General features: G+C 33.4%; 3 protein-coding genes across 4 annotated transcripts in view; 2 read left to right on the top strand and 1 right to left on the bottom strand.

Annotated features, from left to right (window-relative positions):
- The first annotated feature begins 1,254 nt into the window (after positions 1 to 1,254).
- LOC119635007 (neuropeptide F) lies at positions 1,255 to 2,341 on the top strand. 2 transcript variants are annotated; one of them, XM_038029503.1, is made up of 4 exons: positions 1,255 to 1,306; positions 1,862 to 2,052; positions 2,117 to 2,180; positions 2,254 to 2,341. In XM_038029503.1, exons 2-4 carry the CDS (start codon positions 1,877 to 1,879, stop codon positions 2,293 to 2,295), a joined length of 282 nt encoding a protein of 93 aa, XP_037885431.1. In that variant the 5' UTR covers positions 1,255 to 1,306; positions 1,862 to 1,876; the 3' UTR covers positions 2,296 to 2,341. The 2 variants fall into 2 exon arrangements, with proteins under 2 accessions (XP_037885431.1, XP_037885430.1); XM_038029502.1 differs by lacking the exon at positions 1,255 to 1,306 and having other exon boundaries at positions 1,377 to 2,052.
- On the bottom strand, positions 2,338 to 6,239 carry LOC119634998 (synaptic vesicle glycoprotein 2B-like). The gene is made up of 9 exons (XM_038029484.1): positions 5,626 to 6,239; positions 4,444 to 4,606; positions 4,253 to 4,374; positions 3,868 to 4,174; positions 3,667 to 3,774; positions 3,301 to 3,430; positions 2,950 to 3,233; positions 2,764 to 2,891; positions 2,338 to 2,696 (listed from the first exon to the last, which is right to left on the bottom strand). Exons 1-9 carry the CDS (start codon positions 5,951 to 5,953, stop codon positions 2,650 to 2,652), a joined length of 1,617 nt encoding a protein of 538 aa, XP_037885412.1. The 5' UTR covers positions 5,954 to 6,239; the 3' UTR covers positions 2,338 to 2,649.
- Positions 6,240 to 9,882: 3,643 nt separating this feature from the next.
- LOC119634601 (solute carrier family 22 member 3-like) overlaps positions 9,883 to 10,147 on the top strand; it is a 2,226-nt gene continuing 1,961 nt past the window's right edge. Inside the window, exons 1-2 of the mRNA XM_038028851.1 lie at positions 9,883 to 9,943; positions 10,008 to 10,112. Coding sequence (XP_037884779.1) covers positions 9,883 to 9,943; positions 10,008 to 10,112 — 166 coding nt within the window. The remainder of the gene's footprint in view (positions 9,944 to 10,007; positions 10,113 to 10,147) is intronic.

The following is a 10,147-nucleotide window of genomic DNA, read 5'->3' as shown; positions in this document are numbered from 1 at the left end:
AAAAAGTATCGCTTCTTTAGGAGAGTGACTAACGTTGCTGATTTTGCCATCTAAATGACTTTTCGTCATCTCATGAAATACGCCTGAAACAACATATTTCGTTTTAAATTCGCCATTGCCGGACTCGTTAAATTGACTTTGGAATAATATCAGGTAAATTCTAAAAATGAATGAACGAATATCTATTAGAAGCCAGGTTGCGAACTGTTTAGAAGTTTGTAAACGATTTTCTCATCCTCTTTTTACTTGTCTTCTCTTTTAGTTAGTGCATGTGAAAGAAATACTTAGAAATCGGAAGCGCAGTTTTTTCGAACAGGATCATTATGAACTTCCTGTTCGAAAATGAATGAATTTTAATATTTCGTGTTAATACAAAAGTCAAACTTTTATTAAAGAAGCAAAGAAAAAGGTAATTATAAAGTTATCACATTTTCCCATTCGAGAACTTATCAGTTTTCTAATTTCAATTTTTAATATTTCTTTGCAAAGTTTTGTTATAGGTTTTCATTCATACTTTGAAACCATTCTGTTTTCTTTTATTTATTTAATTTTTCGGTACCCACTCTAGGTGGTATATTAGATCGGCCATATGTTTGGAAGAACTTGAAACATGCATCGGGCGTTCCGTAAAATATATATATTCGTGATCTGAGAAAACGGGACACTCTTGCGTGCCTATCCACTAGAGTCATAAACTTTATTTAAAATCAAGATAGTTTGCTCTCAAACCTTTGTTGTTAGTTTCGTAGGTTTAAGTTCTAAGATCTATCCATGAACACAGTCACGATATTTTTAGTGGTTCAGCTACAGTTTAAAGTTGAATGCCAGCGCCGCCTAACCTGTAACAATACATGCCGGCGAAATATGCGTACGGAGGGAGAAGAACTTCGCACCAAGTTAGCGATAGAGCATCACCCACGAAAATTATTATAATAATAATAATGTGTACTAAAATATTCGAATACAACCGCTTCCTTTTTTTTGCATAGTTTACGTACAAATATATATAAATTATGTTGCGTATGATTCGTTTACGGCATTGTCTCGAGTTTTGCCTCTCTTTAGCATATGTCACAATGTGTGTTTGCATGCGCTGACATATATTTAATTCTAATAAAATCCGCGGTCTTTACAAACACTGTTATATACTTTGTTTGGATGAATTCCTTTTTTTTTTCTTTTTTTTTTTAGTCGATTATATCTTCCTTTTCGATTTCCTATATAAAGGGAAGTCACTTCCTTGTTCTGCCGTTATAATATTATCAACCAACGTGTAATTAAGTGACATATTATCGTTATTTTCTACGTAAGCAAACAGATAATACTTTTCAGCACTTGAATAAAAGCCTTGTGCATATTAGAAGAGAATTTTAAATTAAAAAAATAAATTCGCTGTAAGAGCAAATTATGATCTAGTTGACAGAATTGTTTTGCGGCTCTTTGCCAACGAGTGAAAAGTGCTATAAGTTTTATAACCGCCTTAAGGAAAACCCATACAAGTTATACAAACATCTACTAACCATTATATCATTTCAAGTAGTAGATCAAATTTCATATATTTATGGTCAAAGATCAGTTTCATAGCTTTGATATATAATTTTCGACTTGCAATTAGCAAGTAATAATAAGTTTTAATAGAAAATAAGAAGTATTCGCACTATTTTCGAGCCACATGATCCATTTGGAAAGTGCACTTTCATTTTGCATGTAAAGTGCAAGAGTGCAAGAAAAAGGTTTCATTTTTATGGAAAGGAAAAGCAGGTCTACAAAACGTTTTCCAAAACACAACTCATGCATTTTAATAACTAGTTACTTGCGCGAGTACGAATATGTGTGTGTATTTCTCTCTTTTTGCTTTCAGAAAATTTATTTCATAATGGCATACACTTTACGTCGCGTTCTCGTCCTATTGACTATTCTGTCTCTGTTTAACGCGAAAGTATTCGGAAAAAATACAAGACCAACGCGTAATGACGAAATTGCCAATATTGAGGAAGCTCTCCAATATCTGCAAGAACTGGAAAATTTCTACGACGGCAAGGCCAGAATTCGGTAAACCGATAACCATTTATATAGATTTAAATTTATATTTAATATTTTCCCGGTTTTTAAACAGCTTTGGTAAACGTAGTTACTTGATGCAAATGCTTAAAAATCGCTTAGGCGAGGCAGGAGAAATGGTAATTGCTACTAAAAGAAAAGAAATATAAAGGAAATCAAATCGTAATATATTTGTTAATATATTCGTTATAGAATCGCGCTCACAACTCGGGAGACTCTTTCCAATTGGTTTAATCTCTCCCTAAAAGATTTAAGATAAGTATAATCATCAGCGCATTTGTTGTAACATCTACTGGAGCACAGATTAATTAGTATATTTTTTGGCAACAATGTATTACCACATTTTAAATTAATAAAAGAATAGAGAACATACGTAAAATCTTGTTGCACTATTTTTAAACTAAATTCTTATTATATTTGATTAAGAGGTAATATAAATAAAAAAAGCCGCTTATAAAAGTTATCTCGATTAAATATTAAAAAAAAAAAAAAAAATAAAACTATGCACTTAAATCTTGAAATCTTTAACTTAGGTATGCACATACACATTAATTAGAAACAATCTGTGGGAAATAATTCATTGCACGCTCATGATTTTCTACCAATAGGTAAGAGCATAGCCAAGCCCGCACATGCTGCAAATAATATACATAAGCAAATTGCGATCAAAAGCAAATCACTTTTTTCCTTCTCACCACTCACCTAGTACTAATACGTAAAATACACTAAAGGTCGCATTGCAATATGATTCCAGAAAAGCTCCAACCACATTACTACCTATTATGCTTCCCAATCGGCCCAACATCAAGCAAACGCAGACAGCTTTTCCCCTGCAATAATTTTAAGGATTGTAAAAATTTTTAACGCTTGTATTTGAGCAGATGAAACCTTAAGTGTGTGGGTACAAGGTCTACAACAGCTCCGCTCAATACTGATATGCACACACCAGGTAGTATTAGGAACAAAATAAAGCAAACCACTATCGCAATTGGATTATGGAGCCAATGTAAAAGGAAACCACAAAAGGCCGCAACCCCAAAAGCCATAACCATAGTCAGTTTACGGCCAAAAGGTTTTAGAATAAAACCGAGTACAAAGTATCCAGCAGTGAAGGACAAACCGAACGTTAACGAGTCAATATAACTTTTGGTTGTAATAGTATCATCACATATCTGAAATGCGTCATTGTATGTCTTCTTACTAATCCTGATATAACTGGGGGAACAAAGTCCCATTTACCTGCGAATTCTGGGTGGAGTTTTGCTGATCTATAAAGCTGTCTATAACTTGACAAATAGTCATAGGGGTTGTAGCTTTCATACCCAAACGATTTTGAATTTCCGGATACCATAGACCCATTCCGGAATTTCTAAAAAGAGAATAATGATTGTATGCGTAATACACAGTAGACGGACCAAATTTATATGTTGCCTCTTGTTCCATTACCAATCAAACAAGACCAAAATTCTAGCCCAATGGGGATTTTAAACATAATTCGCAAGAATATCGTTTAATATCTCAGTACATTTTTAATTTTTAGGTTTTAGGTTTTTAAATCTTGCTTTTCAATTGTAGGCATGATATGCGGACTTTTCAAAAACTCACATTAAAAATACTCCGCACATTATTATACAACATATCAAAAAGTTGAAAACATGTGGTTTTTTGAATAATGGTAGGGCATCCTGCCACATCCGTTTGACAACCTCGCTTCTATAAATAGATGGAAAAATTGTTTCAAATTAACATCTCTTCCTTTGCCAAAAATTCATATATATATATATATATATGTATATATATATTTACGCTGATTTTGAGGTTAGGAGGATTTTATCATTGTCTGATAGCGTTTCTTGACACAAACTATAAACTTTAAAATCCTCCAAGGTTCGTCCAGTATTCATTTTCGCAATCTTATTCACGGCCTCAAAAGCTTCTTTTTGTTTACCCATAGACATTAAAATTTTCGGACTTTCCGGCAAAGCAAACATTACCAGGACTGCTATAAAACCGGGTAAGGCATTAAACACAATTAATAAACGCCAAGGACGAAATTGAAAGGTCTCAGTAATCGCGAAAGACCAATCCATTGACAAAACCAACCAAGCCACAGCTAAACATTTCAACGAAAAATTAAATTACTTAAGAGCATGATTTAGTTGCAAATAAAGAATTGAAAGTATTTATCTACCTGGTACATATGCTACTGACAAGCCCACAAATAGACAAGCGTAATTTATAACCACAGGTCGGTGACGTGTGACATAGAATTCCCCTAAGTAAGCATACGTTATAAATGAAGCGCCCGCTATGCTGATATGGATTAAAAGGCGTTTTGTTAATACGAAACCGATTTTCCTAAACTTGTTGTATTTAACTTACCATGCGCCCACTAAAAACCGTAGGAAGACAAACAATGAATAGTAGGGTGTAAAAATGGATGCAAAGGAAAATATATTCCCGCACAATGTGGTATATATTAACAACGGCCTCCTACCGATTGTATCGCATAAGTAAGCCGCAAAATATGAGGTGCACAAAATACCTGGAATATATTTTTATAAAAGTGTTGGAATACTTCAAGTTTCCTTTTACGTCCTTGTACTGAAAATCAATTGGAGAAAATTGAAATGGAAACAACTTCTGCGTACAGTACCCTTTAAAACCTCATTAGTGACTTTGTATTTAACTCCCACCCTACTACTTGTTGCACTTTACTTTGATCGTTTTGAACAAATTATTAGAATTTACAAACCAAATATTAACCCTCCACGTCCCCGCCTTAATATTCTTTTACACGTATATGCTCGTAAAATTAAGATATATGAATGCTTCATTACGTGTTTCGTGAACAGCTGCAAAGCTATAAGAGTTTATTATTCGCCGCTTCATCTGCTTAATTACATCCTAAATCTTCATCTACATGTCTATACATGTCTATACATATATGTAATTTGAAATTATAAACAAATTAATAAGTATACATATATATATTTTCGATCATATATATATATATAAATATATACATCCCAATATATATAATATGCATAAATATTCAGATAGTCATCTATTTTGCTAGTCAGCAGGGAAGCCTGACCAAGCGAGTCAAGTGTTCCATACGTCTCCGTCTTGTCACCACCGAAACATCACAAAAAGTTAAGGTAGGAAAACGGAAATACCCGAAAATGAATGCAAACATGATCCTCTTGTTTTTGTGTTAAACGTAAGGATCGCCACATTCGAGATATTTTGACGAAATTTCGAACACTCACGTATTTTGGTGCAAAGACGAATGCTATTGAAAATGGTATGTGGCGCGCCACTTTTTCGATAACCTTGTACGGTGTGTGATCTGTGGTTCATTATAATGTTTTCACTTGCTTTTATATTAGAACCAGTACTGTACCGTCGCCACACGAAAACGTATTAAATTTGTTTGTTGTTTACAGTTCTGCCCACATTGCCTCCACATCTACTTAAAATTTTAGGATCTGTTTTACTATCGAATTCTTTTACAGCATTATTACGTACATATAGATGTAACTGTCGATAAAAATTTCTCACCTATAAACGCGGCAGCGCCCAAGAGTCCTTTCTCTTGAGATGTGGTTGAGAAATCGCATTGCGATGCAATGGTTACGATGCTCATACCCATAGTTTCGTTTATAACCATCATTAAAAGTAGGCCAGAAGTAAACAAAACAATCCATTGTGTCTTACCAAAACCAATTATGTCGAGAACATCTTCATACTCATGGCAAACTTCTGTCTCAGTTATATTATTTTTTACGCCTGCTATAACAGGTATAACTACAGGTAAATTACTATTCCGATTAGTTTGGAATTCTGCGTTCTGATTGGTCTCATCGTCAACAGTTTTTTGAATATCCATTTTTATACTTTTTATAATTTAATCTATTTCTTTACTTTTCCTAGAGCCTCTTCCTATAAATCCTAGAATTCTTCTTCCATTACCATATTCAAATTGAGTTTTTTTTTTTTTAATTAAAAAGTCAATTATAATTCACTACGACAGCGACAATCTTAAATGTTGACAGAAACTCAAATCGACTTCAACTAAACCATTTAAGAAATTTTACTGTTACAAGAAAGCATCATATTTTTATTTTGAGCACAATTTAGGAGAAGAAAAAATTTAATTTTAACAATTTTTTATCATTTTTACTATGTCATTACTTTAACTACAACGTTTGTTATAAAGATAATATAGTTTACGCTAAATATTTTTATCGGCACTTGACAAACTGAAAAAAGGCAATAATGAAATGAATTGAAAATAAAACTTTAGAGGCAAAGCGCAATTCAATCTTAACGAGCAGCTTAATTAAATTTTAATTAAAAAATATCTAAAAATATTTTGCTTTATACCAGAAAAACTTGATTTCATTAAAAATCATATGTAAAGTAAGTTATGTAAGATGACCCCTACCAATTACTTAAATTATTACCTAAATCTCCGAACGTACCTCACTACAGCAACTATCCGTAACCTCAAGTTGAAAGAAGTACAAATTTCACTTTCGAAAGCAATCGTCTCGCCCTCACCCTTATTAGAGACTTACTTCTAAACTTACATGGCCAAAATATTATACAGTTGTAGGATACTTTACTTGCGTTTACTTACTTAGACGCACACTCCCGCTTACATTATATGGCAAGAGAAGTTTATTTTTAAAACATTTTCAGCTCCCATAAGATACTTCAATTTTCACAAGCTATTGGATACACTTACGAATGTAATATTTTTTTTACCCTTAATGCGACCAATCATTCAAAGACTGTTCCCTATACGAGCATAAGAGAGTCGTGATCGGAAAGAATTTAGGAGAGTGAGCGAAGGAGGAAGGGAGTAGCTGCAGCGTAGTGCATGTATGCGTCATCGGTAAACGTTTTGCCATTACCGATGGTGCACTCATTGTAGCTGCGACCAAAGTGAACTCTAGCGTACTTGACTTAATCGACTACACGTATGAGCAGACCAAAAGAGTAGATAAGCAGGAAGTGATTCAGGTCTTTTTCTCAAGTTCAACGACCGCGACTAAACTGAATGCGACGAAAATGTATAGTTCCGAAAGGTAACATTATTACATTTTAATTTTTTAATATTAAAGTGCAGGCATGCGAAAAGCAATGCCGGAAATATAAGAAACGCGATTTTCCTTACAAATTGGAACAGAGTCTAGAACTTGGAATATGAAAGCAGGCAATTTGCATATCGAAGAATGCTTGTCAACGAACAGCTTAAGTTTGTTATAAGATATACCCATGCCCCTTAGAGTTCATAAGAAATACAAAATCGAACGGCGAACGCCGAACGCCGAAAGCGGAATGTGGTCAACTGATATTCTCAGAAGCGAAAATGATTATGAAAAAATGAAAGTTTTAGTCTCTTCTTAACAAATCTAATTTATATATCAACTCGATCTATTTTGAAATAGTACCGCAATAATTCTGAAAAAAAAACTCCTAAATTTTATTACATATTAATCAATATGCGATGTGTAATCAGTTCCGAATATTCATGAGATCTCAAATTAGATCCGAAATCAAAGTAGATCCTCTACTACTGTATTCATAGTTCTCCATAGGAATGTAAGAGTTTACCATCGGTTCACATTTCATCTTATTGGACGGTTTCATCTTGGCTTTATAAGACTAACTTCTGACTGCAAGAAAGTTTTCGCGTTCTTAGCAATGAGGCCTCTTCAAATGTGTCGCTGTGTTTGTTGCATTCATTTAAGTGTACTTTCAGATAGATATTCATCAATTTATACACATCTTTACATATAATAATAAAAAATTTAACGGTGATTTTGCAGAATTCATCATAGAAACAAAAGGGAAAACGAGTGACATGGTTCTTAAATACACATCCGTAATAACGTATGATACGTTATTCTACAAATATGTTATAATAATTGTTATAAATTTTCCAGATATAAAAAAAAACAAATAAACAATTCATTCTTAACTTTATATATATGAATTAAAGAATAAATAATAAAATGTAAACAAACGGAATACGCCTACATATTTAGCGCACAACTTTGATAAAGTTTTTGAAACATAAAGGCAAAGGTCAAATTTTGTAAACTACATACAATCGACCAACCACTACCAATGACCCTCTTCTCTTATCTTTGCTTAACAGACGGTCGTTCCTGTCATATTTATATGCAATCGGCGCATATATATGTCCGTCTGATGCAGCATGCGGAATAGATGAAGTATTGGCTTTGAAACGAGAATAAAAACTTGCCTGCCTTTGCATCACCTTTGGAAACTCAAAATACACACACGCCCTTCTATTCAAGTTTTGCAAAAGAGTAAATTATTTAATATAAAGTTTATATAATTAATAATAATAAACAAATACAATAATTACAAAATAATTAAATTAAGTGCGTTTTTTATTGTCGCTATGAACTAAAAATCTGTTGTCATACTATGCATTATACGTGTGTTGTGCTTATTTAAGTTTTCATGAGTGGAATATTGCTGGAAAGCGGGCCGGTTGCGGTTACGTGCATTTGCCGATTTTAGCGGAGAATTTAAAATTCGCCTTCAAGACGTTATTTTACGATATTTCTCAAATTTTGGTGCATTTCAATAGTAAAAACATCTTCAATTTGAATTGAGTCTAGAGCGCTGTGTCAGACTAGAGAAATCTAGAGTTTAGCCTAAATATAAATGTATTTCAATAAACTTTGCAAACTTTGGTTTCTTGTATGTGGAAGGTGAAAACTACGCAATATGATAGCCCCGTCCCATGTCAATATTACGTAGCTCACTAAGGCGACCATATTGCAACGAGACTCCAGAATTTCGATTGACGTTTCGAAATCAATCGCTTCGCGGGAAATAGAGAATAAAGTGCACGCGATGTTTGGCAAAAAGTGGTGAAACTGAACTATTGCATGGTATAAACCATGCTAAGAGACATGTTCATATATATATTAGAGCGTCTGACTAACGGAACAGACAAAGGCGGAAGTCGAACGACAAGAAGACGATATCGGAGAATAAAATTTAGTTCCGAAAATTTAATTCCATTTAACTCTCCACTATTTCCAAGAAAATAGGACTTGTTCTAACAATAACTTTTTGTTATCGTTTATTGCAACGATAATCTTTAAATCTAATATTTTATTTAATCTCACTTTAAACCGACCCAACCAACAGTGACTAACAGTTGTTTAGTTATTTGCTACTGTTACCGAAGATAAAAGTTATATTAATTAGGTGTATTCTTGTTGCAGATTATGGTCATAATTATATATAATCATGCAAACATATGTATATGTTTGTAATTGGTAGTCAAAACTCGGGGTAACAACAAGCAAACCATTCAACATTTATACGCGAAATAGGTGCAATTGTAGGCAGCTTCTGTCAAGATATCTTATCTAACGCAATCTTCCCGCTAAGATGCACGGTATAGCAAGGATGCATAAAAGGAAACAATCTGATAAAATTTGTAATTTTTGTTTCTAATGTCATACACGTACACTCAATCTTTTCACCCTACTACATTCTAGCTGATGTAAAACAAATGCCCCAAAACATGGCACAAAGTTAGGCAAGCACATGGCAAGCGAGCGCTCTTAAAAGGGAGGAGCATACTTTGAAATACGGTTCTAAGCCTCATGTCATTTACTTTCATTTAATTACTCTTTCAATTGACATATTTTAATTTATGTACTACGTATATACATAAAATATAAAATGTTTTGAGCTGTTTCGTATACGATTTTTTCTTTTATTTGTGTACATTTTTCATGAAAATTTCAAATCGGCAAAATGGTTATAACAGGCTATGATGAAGGTTTCGAAAATTATATGGACATGATGAACGAGACAGGTCAGCAGAACCTGAACTAATGTGATCTTTTTGAAATAACTTTTATAAATACATATCTTAAAAGGCTTTGGTTTCGCTCAAGTATGGCCGTTGCTAACAAGTGGCTTTCTAGTGATGGCTGTTACTGTTGAACTTATGGGAATGTCGATTATAGCACCGGCTTCTCAATGTGATTTGAAAACGAATCAGATACAAATGACGGCT

The sequence above is a fragment of the Glossina fuscipes genome, unplaced genomic scaffold (assembly GCF_014805625.2).
Source record: "Glossina fuscipes isolate IAEA_lab_2018 unplaced genomic scaffold, Yale_Gfus_2 3, whole genome shotgun sequence".
Classification (NCBI taxonomy): Eukaryota; Metazoa; Arthropoda; class Insecta; order Diptera; family Glossinidae; genus Glossina; species Glossina fuscipes.
This window is presented reverse-complemented; position numbering and strand designations above follow the sequence as displayed.

Excerpts from the sequence above, each read along its gene's own strand:
- LOC119635007 (XM_038029502.1), top strand. The coding sequence starts at position 1,745 with ATGGAAAGGAAAAGCAGGTCTACAAAACGTTTTCCAAAACACAACTCA. Across the intron at positions 2,053-2,116 it reads GACGGCAAGGCCAGAATTCG|CTTTGGTAAACGTAGTTACT; the intron begins GTAAACCGATAA and ends GTTTTTAAACAG. Across the intron at positions 2,181-2,253 it reads TAGGCGAGGCAGGAGAAATG|AATCGCGCTCACAACTCGGG; the intron begins GTAATTGCTACT and ends TATTCGTTATAG.
- LOC119634998 (XM_038029484.1), bottom strand. The coding sequence starts at position 5,953 with ATGGATATTCAAAAAACTGTTGACGATGAGACCAATCAGAACGCAGAA. Across the intron at positions 3,431-3,666 it reads ATGTGCGGAGTATTTTTAAT|AAATTCCGGAATGGGTCTAT; the intron begins GTGAGTTTTTGA and ends TTCTCTTTTTAG. Across the intron at positions 2,697-2,763 it reads ATTTTACGTATTAGTACTAG|CATGTGCGGGCTTGGCTATG; the intron begins GTGAGTGGTGAG and ends TATTATTTGCAG.